This window comes from Pseudophryne corroboree, chromosome 12 (genome assembly GCF_028390025.1).
Source record: "Pseudophryne corroboree isolate aPseCor3 chromosome 12, aPseCor3.hap2, whole genome shotgun sequence".
In the NCBI taxonomy this organism is placed as follows: Eukaryota; Metazoa; Chordata; class Amphibia; order Anura; family Myobatrachidae; genus Pseudophryne; species Pseudophryne corroboree.
The window spans coordinates 173129850-173151598 of NC_086455.1; the positions used below are offsets into that span (position 1 = coordinate 173129850).

At 50.7% G+C, this 21749-nt stretch overlaps 1 protein-coding gene across 3 annotated transcripts in view; it reads left to right on the forward strand.

Moving 5' to 3' along the window:
- RPS6KA5 (ribosomal protein S6 kinase A5) overlaps positions 1-21749 on the forward strand; it is a 77717-nt gene that overhangs the window by 5716 nt on the left and 50252 nt on the right. For all 3 annotated transcript variants that reach the window (XM_063948595.1, XM_063948593.1, XM_063948594.1), the window contains exon 2: positions 17924-17995. Coding sequence is in view for 2 of the 3 variants with exons in the window: in XM_063948593.1 (XP_063804663.1) it covers positions 17924-17995 (72 nt within the window). In the remaining variant the exon portion in view is untranslated. The remainder of the gene's footprint in view (positions 1-17923; positions 17996-21749) is intronic.

The window sequence follows — 21749 nt, forward strand, 5'->3', positions numbered from 1 at the left end:
ATCACACACCTTATATACCCACCAAGCCAGCAACGTGTGATATGTGTGCAGACGGCCTATCACACACCTTATATACCCACCAAGCCAGCACACGACACGTGACGTGCTTTATGTGCCATGTGCTGTCGACGTCGCATGTAGGAGGTGATATATATATATATATATATATATATATATATATATGTTAATCATAATACTCACACACACGTTGTGTAGACAAGTGATTGGACACTGACAGGAGATAGATCAGCGATATGTTACTGATGTCAGTACTCTGTAGGGCCACCATTACTGCAGACACCCTTCCTGGCACACTGACCACAAGTTCCCAGACAAGAGCAGGTGGTATGTTTTGCCATTCCGCCTAAAGTACAGTGACCAACTGCGAGACTGAAGAAGGCCGATTAGGTCTCAGTGGGGTTAAGATCTGGACTCTGAGCTGCCAGTCCATCCGGTTGACCAAATCCTCTGTATACCAGTCCAGCTTCACCCTGGAAACATTACAGGTGGCATTATCGTCCTGATTATATTCGTAGGTTTTGTAGAACTGCCGCAATCAAGGCCAGTTCCGGGGCTTCTTGCGCCCCGGGCGGCATTAGGGGGCGGGGCTTCATACAGGGGGCGTGGTCAGTTACGCCCCCTGTACTGTAGTAGGATGTGCGGTGCGCGATGACGTCATCGCGCACCGCACAGCAAAGCTCCCCTCCACGAAGGAAAACTAGACGCTAAGCACATCATTATAGTAAAGGTCCTCTCCACGAAGGGAAACTAGACGCGTAGCATCTAGTTTCCCTTCACTGCGGGCAGCGGCAGTGGGGGGCACAGCAGCAGCGGATCTTGCCATGGTGCGGCGCCCTCCGGATTGCGCCTGTTTCCACTCTGGAAGGCGGCGCCCCGGGCCAAAGTCCTGCTTGCCCGTGGCAAGATTCGCTACTGGCCGCATTGTAGGGAGCACAGAGTTACCGAGAACATCTCCATACTTCTCAGAGTTACCGAGAACATCTCCATACTTCTCAGAGTTACAGAGAACATCTCCATACTTCTCAGTTACCGAGAACATCTCCATACTTCTCAGAGTTATCGAGAACATCTCCATACTTCTCAGAGATACCGAGAACATCTCCATACTTCTCAGTTACCGAGAACATCTCCATACTACCCAGAGTTACCGAGAACATCTCAATACTTCTCAGTTACCGAGAACATCTCCATACTTCTCAGTTACCGAGAACATCTCCATACTTTTCAGTTACCGAGAACATCTCCATACTTTTCAGTTACCGAGAACATCTCCATACTTCTCAGTTACCGAGAACATCTCCATACTTCCCAGAGTTACCGAGAACATCTCCATACTTCTCAGTTACCGAGAACATCTCCATACTTCCCAGAGTTACCGAGTACATCTCCATACTTCCCAGAGTTACCGAGAACATCTCCATACTTCTCAGTTACCGAGAACATCTCCATACTTCTCAGAGTTACTGAGAACATCTCCATACTTCTCAGAGATACCGAGTTCATCTCCATTCTTCTCAGCGTTAATGTGACCATACATTACACCTAGTGCACCCACGCCAAACCAGCTGCCACAGCATAACGCCACCACCTCCGTACTGTACTGTAGGTACTGTACACTGGCATCAGACATTCTCCTGGAAATCACCAAACACGTCCATCTGATCTGAGAAGCGTAAACCATGGTCCGGAAATTTATAACACTCGCCGCCATTGTTCCACTGCCCAATGTTTGCCCTCTTTACCCCATCGTAAGCGCTGGGCTGCGTTCTTCTTTGTGATTAGAGGTTTCTGATCAGCTGCTCGTCCATAATATCCCAGTGCATGGCCTACCTAACAAGTGTTCCTGTGGAAACCGGCACATTAGTGGCCATTTGGAACTCGTGCAGTGGTATGGCATTATGTTGCCAAGGGCGTTTTTCTGCAAAAATACGTCTGATGCCAGAATTCCGCGTCATTAGAGATGGTGGACAAATTAAATATATCATTTTTGGGGGCTGCAAACTGGTCTCCCTCATCCCATGCGTGTAACGGCTCCCTAAAGGCACCTGCGTCACCCCCTTATCTCATATACATAATATTGCGTTTTGGAATAACAATGTCGTTATTACACAAAGTGCGCTTAATCTGCGCTCCGCAAGGAAATTCCCTGCTCCTTCCTCCCTGTGGACATTTCATATCTGCTGTTGACCTTTCAAGGCCACAAGTCCATGAGCTTAACTGTAATAAGTGGAGAGTTTGCACAGTGGTAGGAGCGTGATGTTCCAGAACGGCATGTGCGCTGCGCCTGAGAGCGACTGGCGGCTTCATATGTTTGTGTTGCAGAAATGCACAGTGCGCCTGATTCTGGTTCAGGAGCAAAACAGAAAGATACAGTAACTGTATCTGAAGCAAACCAGGCTGCATTGCAAGGGGGCAAATACATGTATTATGTGTGCATGCAGGGTAAATACTGGCGGCTTCTGCATGTAGCACACACATGCTGGTTAGCTTTATTCTCACACTGCAATGTAGATCTGAGCTAGGACACACCCCTCCCTCACCTAACTCTCTGCACATGTTACATCTGCCCCCCTGCAGTACAGCATGGTGTTACCCAGGTGCTCAGTTACTGGCTGCTTCTGCATGTAGGCTGCACATGCTGGGCAGCTTTATTCTCACATTGCAATGTAGCTCTGGGCTAGGACACACCCCTCCCACACCTAACTCTCTGCACATGTTACATCTGCCCCCTGCAGCCCAGCATGGTTCCACCGATGTGCAAATTTGTTCTCAGCTCAGAATGAGCCCCAGAGAGTTTTAGTAGACTCGTACATAGGGATGTGATGTCGCTGCAACTCAGCGTCTGATTTTAAACCCTCTGTTAATTACAGTTAATTACAGTTCTCTCTGACGACTCCCCCAGGAAGGTGAGCTCTACATGTCTGCGCTGATCGTACCTTTGTTGAGCAATGCTGGTTTGCACAGATGCTTACAGTCACCTATTCCCATACGAGTTACTCTATATTTAATGGACTTTGCATTTGATGTCTACATGAATAGCTCTTCGTTTTCTGATATACTATGCGCTTTGCGACTCTCGCGCCCATTGGCGTGCTTCCAGTAATCTCAGTAAATGTTATGATCTGGAATGAATACATAGAGTCGTCACCGGTGTATAAAACAAGATTTGCCCCATCTCCCATCTGTCAGTGATTTCACCCCCCGGTACACGGGGAACACAGAGCTCAGCCTCTCGATTGCTGTCTTGTTTCTGAATTTGCAGCTCCTTCCGTCATTCCTTGGCTGATAGGGAGATGGATGTCATATGAGGACCCCTGCCCCCCCCAACCCAACTTCATTTCACTGTTTTGTCTGGCTGCAATCTCTGGTGGGAAATGAATATTCACCATGTTTATAAATAGGACGTTACTTTCACGGCTGAAGACTTAACATGATCCACTTTGGTTTTGTTCTTGCAGAAGTGTTGATTTGCAGTGCCCAGTGGCGGTGAGGGATTAGGGGCTTGGAACAGCATGTGATGATATCCGGTGGGCTGACGTGGAACGGAGGCTGCAGAATGTTGTAGTTTATGGATAATAGTTGGCTGCATGTTGCTTGCTTAGTACCATGTTTAGGGGTCTATTTATCAAGAATTACATATGCATTGCAGGGTGCTGGTAAATCTGGCAGCATCGCTTTCCCATTGAAACCTATGGGGGATGTGGCTGCCGGCGGGAATGAAAGGATAATAGTAGGCATCAGATTGTGGTTAGGATTAGGCTGCAGTTAGGGTGAGGGGTTGGTTGTAGTTAGGATTAGGCTGCAGTTAGGGTGAGGGGTTGGTTGTGGTTAGGATTAGGCTGCAGTTAGGGTGAGGGGTTGGTTGTAGTTAGGATTAGGCTGCAGTTAGGGTGAGGGGTTGGTTGTAGTTAGGATTAGGCTGCAGTTAGGGTGAGGGGTTGGTTGCGGTTAGGATTAGGCTGCAGTTAGGGTTAGGGGTTGGTTGTGGTTAGGATTAGGCTGCAGTTAGGGTGAGGGGTTGGTTGTGGTTAGGATTAGGCTGCAGTTAGGGTGAGGGGTTGGTTGTGGTTAGGTTTAGGCTGCAGTTAGGGTGAGGGGTTGGTTGTGGTTAGGTTTAGGCTGCAGTTAGGGTGAGGGGTTGGTTGTGGTTAGGTTTAGGCTGCAGTTAGGGTGAGGGGTTGGTTGTGGTTAGGATTAGGCTGCAGTTAGGGTGAGGGGTTGGTTGTGGTTAGGATTAGGCTGCAGTTAGGGTGAGGGGTTGGTTGTGGTTAGGATTAGGCTGCAGTTAGGGTGAGGGGTTGGTTGTGGTTAGGATTAGGCTGCAGTTAGGGTGAGGGGTTGGTTGTAGTTAGGATTAGGCTGCAGTTAGGGTGAGGGGTTGGTTGTGGTTAGGATTAGGCTGCAGTTAGGGTGAGGGGTTGGTTGTGGTTAGGATTAGGCTGCAGTTAGGGTGAGGGGTTGGTTGTGGTTAGGATTAGGCTGCAGTTAGGGTGAGGGGTTGGTTGTAGTTAGGATTAGGCTGCAGTTAGGGTTAGGGGTTGGTTGTGGTTAGGATTAGGCTGCAGTTAGGGTGAGGGGTTGGTTGTGGTTAGGATTAGGCTGCAGTTAGGGTGAGGGGTTGGTTGTGGTTAGGTTTAGGCTGCAGTTAGGGTGAGGGGTTGGTTGTGGTTAGGTTTAGGCTGCAGTTAGGGTGAGGGGTTGGTTGTGGTTAGGTTTAGGCTGCAGTTAGGGTGAGGGGTTGGTTGTGGTTAGGATTAGGCTGCAGTTAGGGTTAGGGGTTGGTTGCGGTTAGGATTAGGCTGCAGTTAGGGTGAGGGGTTGGTTGTGGTTAGGATTAGGCTGCAGTTAGGGTGAGGGGTTGGTTGCGGTTAGGATTAGGCTGCAGTTAGGGTGAGGGGTTGGTTGTGGTTAGGATTAGGCTGCAGTTATGGGTTGGTTGCGGTTAGGATTAGGCTGCAGTTAGGGTGAGGGGTTGGTTGTGGTTAGGATTAGGCTGCAGTTAGGGTGAGGGGTTGGTTGTGGTTAGGATTAGGCTGCAGTTAGGGTGAGGGGTTGGTTGTGGTTAGGATTAGGCTGCAGTTATGGTTATGGGTTGGTTGCGGTTAGGATTAGGCTGCAGTTAGGGTGAGGGGTTGGTTGTGGTTAGGATTAGGCTGCAGTTAGGGTGAGGGGTTGGTTGTGGTTAGGATTAGGCTGCAGTTAGGGTGAGGGGTTGGTTGTGGTTAGGATTAGGCTGCTGTTAGGGTGAGGGGTTGGCTGTGGTTAGGATTAGGCTGCAGTTAGGGTGAGGGGTTGGTTGTGGTTAGGATTAGGCTGCAGTTAGGGTGAGGGGTTGGTTGTGGTTAGGATTAGGCTGCAGTTATGGTTATGGGTTGGTTGCGGTTAGGATTAGGCTGCAGTTAGGGTGAGGGGTTGGTTGTGGTTAGGATTAGGCTGCAGTTAGGGTGAGGGGTTGGTTGTGGTTAGGATTAGGCTGCAGTTAGGGTGAGGGGTTGGTTGTGGTTAGGATTAGGCTGCAGTTAGGGTGAGGGGTTGGTTGTGGTTAGGATTAGGCTGCAGTTAGGGTGAGGGGTTGGTTGTGGTTAGGATTAGGCTGCAGTTAGGGTGAGGGGTTGGTTGCGGTTAGGATTAGGCTGCAGTTAGGGTGAGGGGTTGGTTGTGGTTAGGATTAGGCTGCAGTTATGGTTATGGGTTGGTTGCGGTTAGGATTAGGCTGCAGTTAGGGTGAGGGGTTGGTTGTGGTTAGGATTAGGCTGCAGTTAGGGTGAGGGGTTGGTTGTGGTTAGGATTAGGCTGCAGTTAGGGTGAGGGGTTGGTTGTGGTTAGGATTAGGCTGCAGTTAGGGTGAGGGGTTGGTTGTGGTTAGGATTAGGCTGCAGTTAGGGTGAGGGGTTGGTTGTGGTTAGGATTAGGCTGCAGTTAGGGTGAGGGGTTGGTTGTGGTTAGGATTAGGGTGCTATTAGGGTCATGGGTTGGTTGTGGTTAGGATTAGGCTGCAGTTAGGGTGAGGGGTTGTTTTTGGTTAGGATTAGGCTGCTGTTAGGGTTATGGGTTGGTTGTGGTTAGGATTAGGCTGCAGTTATGGTTATGGGTTGGTTGTGGTTAGGATTAGGCTGCAGTTAGGGTTAGGGGTTGGTTGTGGTTAGGATTAGGCTGCAGTTAGGGTGAGGGGTTGGTTGTGGTTAGGATTAGGCTGCAGTTAGGGTGAGGGGTTGGTTGTGGTTAGGATTAGGCTGCAGTTAGGGTGAGGGGTTGGTTGTGGTTAGGATTAGGCTGCAGTTAGGGTGAGGGGTTGGTTGCGGTTAGGATTAGGCTGCAGTTAGGGTGAGGGGTTGGTTGTGGTTAGGATTAGGCTGCAGTTATGGTTATGGGTTGGTTGCGGTTAGGATTAGGCTGCAGTTAGGGTGAGGGGTTGGTTGTGGTTAGGATTAGGCTGCAGTTAGGGTGAGGGGTTGGTTGTGGTTAGGATTAGGCTGCAGTTAGGGTGAGGGGTTGGTTGTGGTTAGGATTAGGCTGCTGTTAGGGTGAGGGGTTGGCTGTGGTTAGGATTAGGCTGCAGTTAGGGTGAGGGGTTGGTTGTGGTTAGGATTAGGCTGCAGTTAGGGTGAGGGGTTGGTTGTGGTTAGGATTAGGCTGCAGTTATGGTTATGGGTTGGTTGCGGTTAGGATTAGGCTGCAGTTAGGGTGAGGGGTTGGTTGTGGTTAGGATTAGGCTGCAGTTAGGGTGAGGGGTTGGTTGTGGTTAGGATTAGGCTGCAGTTAGGGTGAGGGGTTGGTTGTGGTTAGGATTAGGCTGCAGTTAGGGTGAGGGGTTGGTTGTGGTTAGGATTAGGCTGCAGTTAGGGTGAGGGGTTGGTTGTGGTTAGGATTAGGCTGCAGTTAGGGTGAGGGGTTGGTTGCGGTTAGGATTAGGCTGCAGTTAGGGTGAGGGGTTGGTTGTGGTTAGGATTAGGCTGCAGTTATGGTTATGGGTTGGTTGCGGTTAGGATTAGGCTGCAGTTAGGGTGAGGGGTTGGTTGTGGTTAGGATTAGGCTGCAGTTAGGGTGAGGGGTTGGTTGTGGTTAGGATTAGGCTGCAGTTAGGGTGAGGGGTTGGTTGTGGTTAGGATTAGGCTGCAGTTAGGGTGAGGGGTTGGTTGTGGTTAGGATTAGGCTGCAGTTAGGGTGAGGGGTTGGTTGTGGTTAGGATTAGGCTGCAGTTAGGGTGAGGGGTTGGTTGTGGTTAGGATTAGGGTGCTATTAGGGTCATGGGTTGGTTGTGGTTAGGATTAGGCTGCAGTTAGGGTGAGGGGTTGTTTTTGGTTAGGATTAGGCTGCTGTTAGGGTTATGGGTTGGTTGTGGTTAGGATTAGGCTGCAGTTATGGTTATGGGTTGGTTGTGGTTAGGATTAGGCTGCAGTTAGGGTTAGGGGTTGGTTGTGGTTAGGATTAGGCTGCAGTTAGGGTGAGGGGTTGGTTGTGGTTAGGATTAGGCTGCAGTTAGGGTGAGGGGTTGGTTGTGGTTAGGATTAGGCTGCAGTTAGGGTGAGGGGTTGGTTGTGGTTAGGATTAGGCTGCAGTTAGGGTGAGGGGTTGTTTTTGGTTAGGATTAGGCTGCTGTTAGGGTTATGGGTTGGTTGTGGTTAGGATTAGGCTGCAGTTATGGTTATGGGTTGGTTGCGGTTAGGATTAGGCTGCAGTTAGGGTGAGGGGTTGGTTGTGGTTAGGATTAGGCTGCAGTTAGGGTGAGGGGTTGGTTGTGGTTAGGATTAGGCTGCAGTTAGGGTGAGGGGTTGGTTGTGGTTAGGATTAGGCTGCAGTTAGGGTGAGGGGTTGGTTGTGGTTAGGATTAGGCTGCAGTTAGGGTGAGGGGTTGGTTGTGGTTAGGATTAGGCTGCAGTTAGGGTGAGGGGTTGGTTGTGGTTAGGATTAGGCTGCAGTTAGGGTGAGGGTTGGCTGTGGTTAGGATTAGGCTGCAGTTAGGGTGAGGGGTTGGTTGTGGTTAGGATTAGGCTGCAGTTAGGGTGAGGGTTGGCTGTGGTTAGGATTAGGCTGCAGTTAGGGTGAGGGGGTGGTTATGGTTAGGATTAGGCTGCAGTTAGGGTTAGGGGTTGGTTGTGGTTAGGATTAGGCTGCAGTTAGGGGTAGGGGTTGGTTGTGGTTAGGTTTAGGCTGCAGTTAGGGTGAGGGGTTGGTTGCGGTTAGGATTAGGCTGCAGTTAGGGTGAGGGGTTGGTTGTGGTTAGGATTAGGCTGCAGTTGGGGTGAGGGGTTGGTTGTGGTTAGGTTTAGGCTGCAGTTATGGTTATGGGTTGGTTGTGGTTAGGATTAGGCTGCAGTTAGGGTGAGGGGTTGGTTGTGGTTAGGATCAGGCTGCAGTTAGGGTTAGGGGTTGGTTGCGGTTAGGATTAGGCTGCAGTTATGGTTATGGGTTGGTTGTGGTTAGGATTAGGCTGCAGTTAGGGTGAGGGGTTGGTTGCGCTTAGGATTAGGCTGCAGTTATGGTTATGGGTTGGTTGTGGTTAGGATTAGGCTGCAGTTAGGGTGAGGGGTTGGTTGTGGTTAGGATTAGGCTGCAGTTAGGGTGAGGGGTTAGTTGCGGTTAGGATTAGGCTGCAGTTACGGTGAGGGTGTCGTTTTGGTTAGGATTAGGCTGCAGTTAGGGTGAGGGTTGGTTGCGGTTAGGATTAGGCTGCAGTTAGGGTGAGGGGTTGGTTGTGGTTAGGATTAGGCTGCAGTTAGGGTGAGGGGTTGGTTGCGGTTAGGATTAGGCTGCGGTTAGGGTGAGGGGTTGGTTGTGGTTAGGATTAGGCTGCAGTTAGGGTGAGGGATTGGTTGCGGTTAGGATTAGGCTGCAGTTAGGGTGAGGGGTTGGTTGCGGTTAGGATTAGGCTGCAGCTAGTGTTAGGGGTTGGTTGCGGTTAGGATTAGGCTGCAGTTTGGGTGAAGGTGTAGTTTTGGTTAGGATTAGGCTGCAGTTAGGGTAAGGGGTTGGTTGCGGTTAGGAATAGGCTGCAGTTAGGGGTTGGTTGTGGTTAGGATTAGGTTGCAGTTAGGGTGAGGAGTTAGTTGCGGTTAGGATTAGGCTGCAGTTAGGGTGAGGGGTTGGTTGCGGTTAGGATTAGGCTGCAGTTAGGGTGAGGGGTTGGTTGCGGTTAGGATTAGGCTGCAGTTAGGGTGAGGGGTTGGTTGCGGTTAGGATTAGGCTGCAGTTACGGTGAGGGTGTAGTTTTGGTTAGGATTAGGCTGCAGTTAGGGTGAGAGTTGGTTGTGGTTAGAATTAGGCTGCAGCTAGGGTTAGGGGTTGGTTGTGGTAAGGATTAGACTGCAGTTACCATGAGGTTTGGTTGTGGTTAGGATTAGGCTGCAGTTACGGTGAGGGTGTAGTTTTGGTTAGGATTAGGCTGCAGTTATGGTGAGGGTGTAGTTTTGGTTAGGATTAGGCTGCAGTTAGGGTGAGGGGTTGGTAGTGGTAAGATTTAGGCTGCAGTTACGGTGAGGGTGTAGTTTTGGTTAGGATTAGGCTGCAGTTAGGGTTAGGGGTTGGTTGTGTTTAGGGTTGGGGTTTGGTTGCGGTTAGGATTAGGCTGCAGTTAGGGTGAGGGGTTGGTTGCGGTTAGGATTAGGCTGCAGTTAGGGTGAGGGGTTGGTTGCGGTTAGGATTAGGCTGCAGTTAGGGTGAGGGGTTGGTTGCGGTTAGGATTAGGCTGCAGTTAGGATGAGGCTTGGTTGCGGTTAGGATTAGGCTGCAGTTAGGGTGAAGGGTTGGTTGCGGTTAGGATTAGGCTGCAGTTAGGGTTTGGGTTTGATTGTGGTTAGGATTAGGCTGCAGTTAGGGTTTGGGTTTGGTTGTGGTTAGGATTAGGCTGCAGTTAGGGTTAAGGGTTGGCTGTGGTAAGGATTAGGCTGCAGTTTCGGTGAGGTTTGGTTGTGGTTAGGATTAGGCTGCAGTTACGGTGAGGGTGTAGTTTTGGTTAGGATTAGGCTGCAGTTACGGTGAGGGTGTAGTTTTGGTTAGGATTAGGCTGCAGTTATGGTGAGGGTGTAGTTTTGGTTAGGATTATGCTGCAGTTATGGTGAGGGTGTAGTTTTGGTTAGGATTAAGCTGCAGTTATGGTGAGGGTGTAGTTTTGGTTAGGATTAGGCTGCAGTTATGGTGAGGGTGTAGTTTCGGTTAGGATTAGGCTGCAGTTAGGGTTAGGGGTTGGTTGTGGTTAGGATTGGGTTGCAGTTAGGGTGAGGGGTTGGTTGCGGTTAGGATTAGGCTGCAGTTAGGAAGAGGGTTGGTTGCGGTTAGGATTAGGCTGCAGTTACGGTGAGGGTGTAGTTTTGGTTAGGATTAGGCTGCAGTTAGGGTGAGAGTTGGTTGTGGTTAGGATTAGGCTGCAGCTAGGGTTAGGGGTTGGTTGTGGTAAGGATTAGGCTGCAGTTACCGTGAGGTTTGGTTGTGGTTAGGATTAGGCTGCAGTTACGGTGAGGGTGTAGTTTTGGTTAGGATTAGGCTGCAGTTATGGTGAGGGTGTAGTTTTGGTTAGGATTAGGCTGCAGTTAGGGTGAGGGGTTGGTAGTGGTAAGGATTAGGCTGCAGTTACGGTGAGGGTGTAGTTTTGGTTAGGATTAGGCTGCAGTTAGGGTTTGGTTGTGTTTAGGATTAGGCTGCAGTTAGGGTTTGGTTGTGGTTAGGATTAGGCTGCAGTTAGGGTTAGGGTTTGGTTGCGGTTAGGATTAGGCTGCAGTTAGGGTGAGGGGTTGGTTGCGGTTAGGATTAGGCTGCAGTTAGGGTGAGGGGTTGGTTGCGGTTAGGATTAGGCTGCAGTTAGGGTGAGGGGTTGGTTGCGGTTAGGATTAGGCTGCAGTTAGGATGAGGCTTGGTTGCGGTTAGGATTAGGCTGCAGTTAGGATGAGGCTTGGTTGCGGTTAGGATTAGGCTGCAGTTAGGGTGAGGGGTTGGTTGTGGTTAGGATTAGGCTGCAGTTAGGGTTAAGGGTTTGGTTGCGGTTAGGATTAGGCTGCAGTTAGGGTGAGGGGTTGGTTGCGGTTAGGATTAGGCTGCAGTTAGGGTGAGGGGTTGGTTGCGGTTAGGATTAGGCTGCAGTTAGGGTGAGGGGTTGGTTGCGGTTAGGATTAGGCTGCAGTTAGGATGAGGCTTGGTTGCGGTTAGGATTAGGCTGCAGTTAGGATGAGGCTTGGTTGCGGTTAGGATTAGGCTGCAGTTAGGGTGAGGGGTTGGTTGTGGTTAGGATTAGGCTGCAGTTAGGGGTAGGGGTTGGTTGTGGTTTGTATTAGGCTGCAGTTAGGGTTAAGGGTTGGTTGTGGTAAGGATTAGGCTGCAGTTACGGTGAGGTTTGGTTGTGGTTAGGATTAGGCTGCAGTTACGGTGAGGGTGTAGTTTTGGTTAGGATTAGGCTGCAGTTACGGTGAGGGTGTAATTTTGGTTAGGATTAGGCTGCAGTTATGGTGAGGGTGTAGTTTTGGTTAGGATTATGCTGCAGTTATGGTGAGGGTGTAGTTTTGGTTAGGATTAGGCTGCAGTTACGGTGAGGTTTGGTTGTGGTTAGGATTAGGCTGCCGTTACGGTGAGGGTGTAGTTTTGGTTAGGATTAGGCTGCAGTTACGGTGAGGTTTGGTTGTGGTTAGGATTAGGCTGCCGTTACGGTGAGGGTGTAGTTTTGGTTAGGATTAGGCTGCAGTTACGGTGAGAGTTGGTTGTGGTTAGGATTAGGCTGCAGTTAGGGTGAGGGGTTGGTTGCGGTTAGGATTAGGCTGCAGTTAGGATGAGGCTTGGTTGCGGTTAGGATTAGGCTGCAGTTAGGATGAGGCTTGGTTGCGGTTAGGATTAGGCTGCAGTTAGGGTGAGGGGTTGGTTGTGGTTAGGATTAGGCTGCAGTTAGGGGTAGGGGTTGGTTGTGGTTTGTATTAGGCTGCAGTTAGGGTTAAGGGTTGGTTGTGGTAAGGATTAGGCTGCAGTTACGGTGAGGTTTGGTTGTGGTTAGGATTAGGCTGCAGTTACGGTGAGGGTGTAGTTTTGGTTAGGATTAGGCTGCAGTTACGGTGAGGGTGTAATTTTGGTTAGGATTAGGCTGCAGTTATGGTGAGGGTGTAGTTTTGGTTAGGATTATGCTGCAGTTATGGTGAGGGTGTAGTTTTGGTTAGGATTAGGCTGCAGTTACGGTGAGGTTTGGTTGTGGTTAGGATTAGGCTGCCGTTACGGTGAGGGTGTAGTTTTGGTTAGGATTAGGCTGCAGTTACGGTGAGGTTTGGTTGTGGTTAGGATTAGGCTGCCGTTACGGTGAGGGTGTAGTTTTGGTTAGGATTAGGCTGCAGTTAGGGTGAGAGTTGGTTGTGGTTAGGATTAGGCTGCAGCTAGGGTTAGGGGTTGGTTGTGGTAAGGATTAGGCTGCAGTTACCGTGAGGTTTGGTTGTGGTTAGGATTAGGCTGCAGTTACGGTGAGGGTGTAGTTTTGGTTAGGATTAGGCTGCAGTTATGGTGAGGGTGTAGTTTTGGTTAGGATTAGGCTGCAGTTAGGGTGAGGGGTTGGTAGTGGTAAGGATTAGGCTGCAGTTACGGTGAGGGTGTAGTTTTGGTTAGGATTAGGCTGCAGTTAGGGTTTGGTTGTGTTTAGGATTAGGCTGCAGTTAGGGTTTGGTTGTGGTTAGGATTAGGCTGCAGTTAGGGTTAGGGTTTGGTTGCGGTTAGGATTAGGCTGCAGTTAGGGTGAGGGGTTGGTTGCGGTTAGGATTAGGCTGCAGTTAGGGTGAGGGGTTGGTTGCGGTTAGGATTAGGCTGCAGTTAGGGTGAGGGGTTGGTTGCGGTTAGGATTAGGCTGCAGTTAGGATGAGGCTTGGTTGCGGTTAGGATTAGGCTGCAGTTAGGATGAGGCTTGGTTGCGGTTAGGATTAGGCTGCAGTTAGGGTGAGGGGTTGGTTGTGGTTAGGATTAGGCTGCAGTTAGGGTTAAGGGTTTGGTTGCGGTTAGGATTAGGCTGCAGTTAGGGTGAGGGGTTGGTTGCGGTTAGGATTAGGCTGCAGTTAGGGTGAGGGGTTGGTTGCGGTTAGGATTAGGCTGCAGTTAGGGTGAGGGGTTGGTTGCGGTTAGGATTAGGCTGCAGTTAGGATGAGGCTTGGTTGCGGTTAGGATTAGGCTGCAGTTAGGATGAGGCTTGGTTGCAGTTAGGATTAGGCTGCAGTTAGGGTGAGGGGTTGGTTGTGGTTAGGATTAGGCTGCAGTTAGGGGTAGGGGTTGGTTGTGGTTTGTATTAGGCTGCAGTTAGGGTTAAGGGTTGGTTGTGGTAAGGATTAGGCTGCAGTTACGGTGAGGTTTGGTTGTGGTTAGGATTAGGCTGCAGTTACGGTGAGGGTGTAGTTTTGGTTAGGATTAGGCTGCAGTTACGGTGAGGGTGTAATTTTGGTTAGGATTAGGCTGCAGTTATGGTGAGGGTGTAGTTTTGGTTAGGATTATGCTGCAGTTATGGTGAGGGTGTAGTTTTGGTTAGGATTAGGCTGCAGTTACGGTGAGGTTTGGTTGTGGTTAGGATTAGGCTGCCGTTACGGTGAGGGTGTAGTTTTGGTTAGGATTAGGCTGCAGTTACGGTGAGGTTTGGTTGTGGTTAGGATTAGGCTGCCGTTACGGTGAGGGTGTAGTTTTGGTTAGGATTAGGCTGCAGTTACGGTGAGGGTGTCGTTTTGGTTAGGATTAGGCTGCAGTTATGGTGAGGGTGTAGTTTCGGTTAGGATTAGGCTGCAGTTAGGGGTTGGTTGTGGTTAGGATTAGGTTGCAGTTAGGGTGAGGGGTTGGTTGTGGTTAGGATTAGGCTGCAGTTAGCGTGAGGGGTTGGTTGCGGTTAGGATTAGGCTGCAGTTACGGTGAGGGTGTAGTTTTGGTTAGGATTAGGCTGCAGTTTGGTTGTGGTTAGGATTAGGCTGCAGTGAGGGGTTAGTTGCGGTTAGGATTAGGCTGCAGTTAGGATGAGGGTTGGTTGCGGTTAGGATTAGGCTGCAGTTACGGTGAGGGTGTAGTTTTGGTTAGGATTAGGCTGCAGTTTGGTTGTGGTTAGGATTAGGCTGCAGCTAGGGTTAGGGGTTGGTTGTGGTAAGGATTAGGCTGCAGTTACGGTGAGGTTTGGTTGTGGTTAGGATTAGGCTGCAGTTACGGTGAGGGTGTAGTTTTGGTTAGGATTAGGCTGCAGTTAGGGTTAGCAGTGCTTGCCGTAGAGGTAAAACCTATTTGCACGCACAGACTTCTCTTGCTGATAAGGGATGTAAAGGGGGGTATACACGAGAGAGATGTGTTAGATTGCTTAGAATGTAAGCACGCATTGCTATGTGTGTACCCTCATTAGTTCCTAGGTCTGATTTGAGCGCTGTTCAGATGCAGCAGGCTTAGAGGGTGCACGGGTTCTAAGGCACCAGATGTGGAGACTGTTCAAGCTCTGAAGGTTTTTTGCTAATCTTTGTCTGATTGCCTACAAAGCCACGGCCCAGGATTGGATGTTTTCAGGAACTAATCCGCCAGATTGCCCCGTGACATGCGGAATTACACTGAGAGAGAAGCTACATAGAAGATAAATAATTCTACTTTTAAACTCTTGCTGCAGAATGGCCGGAACAGGTGCCGGGAACTATAAATAGGGGGTATTCAGGTTTGTTAGCAATCCAAAAAAGTAAGCAATTGGGCAAAACCATGTGCAGTGCAGGTGGGGCAGAGATAACATGTGCAGAGAGAGTTAGATTTGGGTGGGGTGTGTTCAAACTGAAATCTAAATTGCAGTGTAAAAATAAAGCAGCCAGTATTTACCCTGCACAGAGACAATATAACCCACCCAAATCTAACTCTCTCTGCACATGTTACATTTGCCCCCCTGAAGTGCGCATGGTTTTGCCTAATTGCTAACTTTTTTTGATTTGCTAGCAAATCAGAATAAGGCCCAATTCTGCTGCAGATAATTTGGCTGCGCATGTAGAAGAAATAACCGTGAGGATGACCCCATGGCGTGGCTGTGAGAGCCCGGGGATTGTCTTACATGTACAACAGTGACACAATTCTCTTCCTCCGCCAGCGGCTGGCAGGCAGTGTAGGCGACGGATTAAATTATGGAGATGTTTCAGCTATTCGGTGACATTCTGTAGCGATCGTTTCCTCGGCGCATCTCATTATGAAGCGATGTTTAATCGTGTTGCGCTCAGTGACTGTGTGCAGCGTGCCGCTTCTGTCTGCGCTACTACAACCTCCATCGTTACTGCCCGGGGAATTACCCGCTTGCATTAACATTTAAATAAATAAATGGAATCATGTTTTAACATTAATAATTTAAATTAATAATATTTTCCTTTATTTTACATCTTTCAATAAAACCTTCTTGTTACATCTTATTATTCCTGTTACATCTGATATATGTAGAGAGACTAAACATATTAATACACCGTTGCTAGTGACTGATTTTTATAGTTTATCCTATAAATTACTTTGTTTTTCATTGGTTTTATTTTCTGTCTCCATTTGTACCTTGTCATCCACCTGCCGCTCAGGGTGACGGTTTATCCCGCGCTTGTCCTTCTCTTACTCCTTACACCGGCACCTAGCCCCCAGTTTCAGCCCCCCTGATGCTTATACCACTGTCCTGTCTCCTGATGCAGCAATGTTTATATACCATGTACTTGTCCTGTATTATCTTGTACTGTAAGTCACTCTTCTTGTTTTGTTCATTTGTTTATGCACTTTGTTATGCGTTGCGGAACCTTCGTGGGGCCATATAAATATAGGATTATAATACATGCAAAGTTCACTCGTACCCCTTTCACACCGCACAAATAACCCGGTATCGACCCGGTATATTGCCAGGTCGACGCGAGTCACTGCGCAGTGTGAAAGGGGTCACTCCCGAATTCCCAGGTCGCCTGACCCGGTATTTCAAACCGGGAATAAAGTCGATGGGACCTATTCATAGTATAGGCAGAGGAGGCGTTGAGATGATCTCATCTCCCAGCGCCGCCTCCGCACCCGCTACCGATGCCACCGCGGCTTTGCGATGTGAAAGCTGTATCGGATATAGATGAAATTGAAAATAAGAACAAGTTAATGTTAAGCATTAGTCCTACTTATTACTTATTATAAGTAAATAAATCTTAATAGTAATACAAAATGGAAAATGCAAAAGCACTTTTCAGAGAAATACACACACACACACACACACACACACACACACACACACACACACACACACACACACACACGTGTTAAGCATTAGCACTAGGCATGCCGCTTGAATAAAAACACTAGTTTTTAGTATAACAGGGTTTTTTTTAAGAAGTCACAGCGCCGTGCCAGTAGTCACAGCATAATAAACAAAAGGGTGTTTTATAAAAAAACAAAAAAACATTTTGTTTAAACCAGCCAACCCTGCCCCAAATTTAATAAACGTTTTAATTAATAATCAGGCTTTTATGGAACACTTGCCATCATTACTTGGACCCATAGACACACAAAGTAGAATGGGTTTTAATGTACACGTGCTTTCATCCCGTGTACGTGTATTACAGACACAAGTCGGACGGAGCGTATAAACCACCCGGGTGTGTAAGGGACCGAAGGCCATATACATTTACATACCGATCATAGGACGTGGCGTTCATTTACTAAATGTTCTTAATGACCATAAACTCTTATGTCTGATACAGATACGAGGCTGCAGGGTATCCGGTCTTTAGGTCGACCACTATTGGTCAACATGGTCACACATGTTGGTCGACACATGAAAAGGTCGACATTACTTTTTTAAAAAACAACAACAATTTTTTGTGAACTTTTTTATACTTTACGATCCACATGGACTACGATTGGGAATAGTAACCTTTTTCTTATCCATGTCGACCTAATGACCGTGTCGACCCACCGATTCACACCCGGCTGCAGTCTGTTTAACCTGCAGTACACCCCTGAGTATGAATGAATCACTCCACGCTGTATTTATGCAGAGCAAGACTGCAAAGCTGTCAGTCATTGTGTCTGCTCAGGTGGAAAATCCCCCTGTTACCGTGCAGGGTGCTACAGAGGAGCCACAGCGTGGCACAGAGTAGTGGTACTATACAATGTAATGCACATAGGAAAGAAAATGAAGCATAATTGTAAAAGACTAACAAAATAAATATATATATTAGTGATAATCTTCATGTCGTTAACAGCCACAAGGGGAGGAATAAAACCCAACAGCGCTGTATCACTCCAGCATCCAATTAATGATTGGGACGTCCTTATTGTTTGAACAGAGTTGTTGATCATTTTCTGCTAATTGCTTATTTCCCTGTTCTGGAACATTCCGTGCTCTTCCCGTTATCAAATAGTTTTGTTGTGGAGAAGTCTAAAGAGTTTAACCAGCTCCTGCCCAGTGCGGGTCCTAAGTAACGGGCTAGCGGCGATTCCTGTGTATGTAACAGATTAGTGCGCTGTCTCTCGAGTGCCGGTAATGATACATACAGAGAGATATGCGGCTGCTTTTCTGCCTTTATTATGGGTTTGGTAATGTAGTATCAGGGTAGGAACCGCTTACACCCTTTCAGCATTGCATCGTGTCGGATAGCTCACCCCGCATGTGTTCCTCTCCTAGTTATAATTACTGTACGGCAACGTGTTGGCAGCGGCTTCAGGCGCCATCCTATAACTAATTGGCAGTACTGACCATTCAGCGTTTTGCAGATCAGGTCTATAGTATACAGACTTTTTATTTAGTATTTCTAATGAAGCCAGTGCTAATGGCATAGTATCAGTTTTATTGGGTTCCAGACGTGATTCACAACAGGACGTATTTTATCCTTTTCCGATCAATACCTGGAGAGGGGGTTGGAAGGAACTGATGGCTGCTCCGCGGCTTCTCTAATTAACTCGCCCTCGTTATGTCTTATGTGTCATTGTAGTTTCTTTTATTTTACAGCCAATTTGACTGGACATGCAGAGAAGGTTGGGATTGAGAATTTCGAGCTGCTGAAGGTGCTGGGCACAGGCGGTAAGGCTGATTATATGGCGCCAGTCTGTATTGATCTTCGTGGGGAATGCAATTGTTTTTTGGGCAGCGATAATTAATGCGCACCCGACGGAGCTATTCCGTGTATTGCCGCTCAGGTGCTACTGTATTGTTGCTCCCAGATGCACCAGGCTTAGCCATGTACAAGGGGTGGGTGGGTGGGGGGCCAGCACAGTTCTAGCCCGCCCCGCATGTCTGTCCCCCCCCCACCTGCACCAGTACAAAAGCATCGCACAGCGGTGTTGCTTTTGTACTTGTTGAATAACCCCCGGCCAGCGCAGCTCCTGCGGCTGTCCGGGAGTAACTCGTTGCTGCCCCTGGTTGCAGCGGCTGCGTGTGACGTCACGCTACCGTTACTGCTGCGGCCCGCCCCCCGCACGGTGCGGCCACGCCTGCATTGGCCGGACCACGCCCCCTTCCACCCAGCGACCGCCACTGTTGTCAATCAGGCAGAGGCTATCACTGCGGCGCCGGCGCATGCGCAGTTTCGACCCGATCGCTGCGATAAACTGCATTGAGAGAGCGAAATACAGGGTCGTGCTATTCCCTCTATTCCAGTATCTGTGTAATCTGAGGATGTGTGTGGAGGTGACGGACTTCAGAGTAGGGATCTCTGTCCCAGGCCAGCTTCCGTGTGACAGCTCCAGGCGGGAGACGTCGGAGTAACTATCTCTGTCCCAGGCCAGCTTCCGTGTGACAGCTCCAGGCGGGAGACGTCGGAGTAACTATCTCTATCCCAGGCCAGCTTCCGTGTGACAGCTCCAGGCGGGAGACGTCGGAGTAACTATCTCTGTCCCAGGCCAGCTTCCGTGTGACAGCTCCAGGCGGGAGACGTCGGAGTAACTATCTCTGTCCCAGGCCAGCTTCCGTGTGACAGCTCCAGGCGGGAGACGTCGGAGTAACTATCTCTATCCCAGGCCAGCTTCCGTGTGACAGCTCCAGGCGGGAGACGTCGGAGTAACTATCTCTGTCCCAGGCCAGCTTCCGTGTGACAGCTCCAGGCGGGAGACGTCGAAGTAACTATCTCTGTCCCAGGCCAGCTTCCGTGTGACAGCTCCAGGCGGGAGACGTCGAAGTAACTATCTCTGTCCCAGGCCAGCTTCCGTGTGACAGCTCCAGGCGGGAGACGTCGGAGTAACTATCTCTGTCCCAGGCCAGCTTCCGTGTGACAGCTCCAGGCGGGAGACGTCGGAGTAACTATCTCTGTCCCAGGCCAGCTTCCGTGTGACAGCTCCAGGCGGGAGATGTCGGAGTAACTATCTCTGTCCCAGGCCAGCTTCCGTGTGACAGCTCCAGGCGGGAGACGTCGGAGTAACTTTCTGTGTGCCAGGCCAGCATTAAGTACACATCACCACCCTCCTGCTTCGCGCACTACGGACAGAGGGAGTAGGGGAGCAGAGCAGGGACAGAGGGAGTAGTGGAGCAGAGCAGGGACAGAGGGAGTAGGGGAGCAGAGCAGGGACAGAGGGAGTAGGGGAGCAGAGCAGGGACAGGGGGAGTAGAGGAGCAGAGCAGGGACAGAGGGAGTAGAGGAGCAGAGCAGGGACAGAGGGAGTAGGGGAACACAGCAGAGCAGGGACAGAGGGAGTAGGTGAGCACAGCAGAGCAGGGACAGAGGGAGTAGGTGAGCAGAGCAGGGACAGAGGGAGTAGGGGAGCAGAGCAGGGACAGGGGGAGTAGAGGAGCAGAGCAGGGACAGAGGGAGTAGAGGAGCAGAGCAGAGCAGGGACAGAGGGAGTAGGGGAACACAGCAGAGCAGGGACAGAGGGAGTGGGGGAACACAGCAGAGCAGGGACAGAGGGAGTAGGGGAGCAGAGCAGGGACAGAGGGAGTAGGGGAGCACAGCAGAGCAGGGACAGAGGAAGTAGGGGAGCACAGCACAGCAGGGATAGAGGGAGTAGGGGAGCACAGCAGAGCAGGGACAGAGGGAGTGGGGGAACACAGCAGAGCAGGGACAGAGGGAGTAGGGGAGCACAGCAGAGCAGGGACAGGAGGAGTAGGGGAGCATAGCAGAGCAGGGACAGAGGGAGTAGGGGAGCACAGCAGAGCAGGGACAGGAGGAGTAGGGGAGCACAGCAGAGCAGGGACAGGGAGTGGGGGAACACAGCAGAGCAGGGACAGGAGGAGTAGGGGAGCACAGCAGAGCAGGGACAGAGGGAGTAGGGGAACACAGCAGAGCAGGGACAGAGGGAGTAGGGGAACAGAGCAGGGACAGATGGAGTAGGGGAGCAGAGCAGGGACAGAGGGAGTGGGGGAACACAGCAGAGCAGGGACAGAGGGAGTAGGGGAGCAGAGCAGGGACAGAGGGAGTAGGGGAGCACAGCAGAGCAGAGACAGAGGGAGTAGGGGAGCACAGCAGAGCAGGGACAGGGGGAGTAGGTGAGCAGAGCAGGGACAGAGGGAGTAGGGGAGCACAGCAGAGCAGGGACAGAGGGAGTAGGGGAGCACAGCAGAGCAGGGACAGAGGGAGTGGGGGAACACAGCAGAGCAGGGACAGAGGGAGTAGGGGAGCACAGCAGAGCAGGGACAGAGGGAGTAGGGGAACACAGCAGAGCAGGGACAGGAGGAGTAGGGGAGCACAGCAGAGCAGGGACAGAGGGAGTAGGGGAGCAGAGCAGGGACAGGAGGAGTAGGGGAGCACAGCAGAGCAGGGACAGAGGGAGTGGGGGAACACAGCAGAGCAGGGACAGGAGGAGTAGGGGAGCACAGCAGAGCAGGGACAGAGGGAGTAGGGGAACACAGCAGAGCAGGGACAGAGGGAGTAGGGGAACACAGCAGAGCAGGGACAGAGGGAGTAGGGGAACACAGCAGAGCAGGGACAGGAGGAGTAGGGGAGCACAGCAGAGCAGGGACAGAGAGAGTAGGGGAGCACAGCAGAGCAGGGACAGGAGGAGTAGGGGAGCACAGCAGAGCAGGGACAGAGGGAGTGGGGGAACACAGCAGAGCAGGGACAGGAGGAGTAGGGGAGCACAGCAGAGCAGGGACAGAGGGAGTAGGGGAACACAGCAGAGCAGGGACAGAGGGAGTAGGTGAGCAGAGCAGGGACAGAGGGAGTAGGGGAACACAGCAGAGCAGGGACAGAGAGAGTAGGGGAGCACAGCAGAGCAGGGACAGGAGGAGTAGGGGAGCACAGCAGAGCAGGGACAGAGGGAGTGGGGGAACACAGCAGAGCAGGGACAGGAGGAGTAGGGGAGCACAGCAGAGCAGGGACAGAGGGAGTAGGGGAACACAGCAGAGCAGGGACAGAGGGAGTAGGTGAGCAGAGCAGGGACAGAGGGAGTAGGGGAGCACAGCAGAGCAGGGACAGAGGGAGTAGGGGAGCACAGCAGAGCAGGGACAGGGGGAGTAGGGGAGCAGAGCAGGGACAGAGGGAGTAGGGGAGCAGAGCAGGGACAGAGGGAGTAGGGGAGCAGATTAGGGACAGAGGGAGTAGGGGAGCAGATTAGGGACAGAGGGAGTGGGGGAACACAGCAGAGCAGGGACAGAGGGAGTAGGGGAGCAGAGCAGGGACAGAGGGAGTAGGGGAGCAGAGCAGGGACAGAGGGAGTAGGGGAGCAAAGCAGGGACAGAGGGAGTGGGGGAACACAGCAGAGCAGGGACAGAGGGAGTAAGGGAGCAGAGCAGGGACAGAGGGAGTAGGGGAGCACAGCAGAGCAGGGACAGAGGGAATAGGGGAGCATAGCAGAGCAGGGACAGAGGGAGCAGAGCAGGGACAGAGGGAGTAGGGGAGCACAGC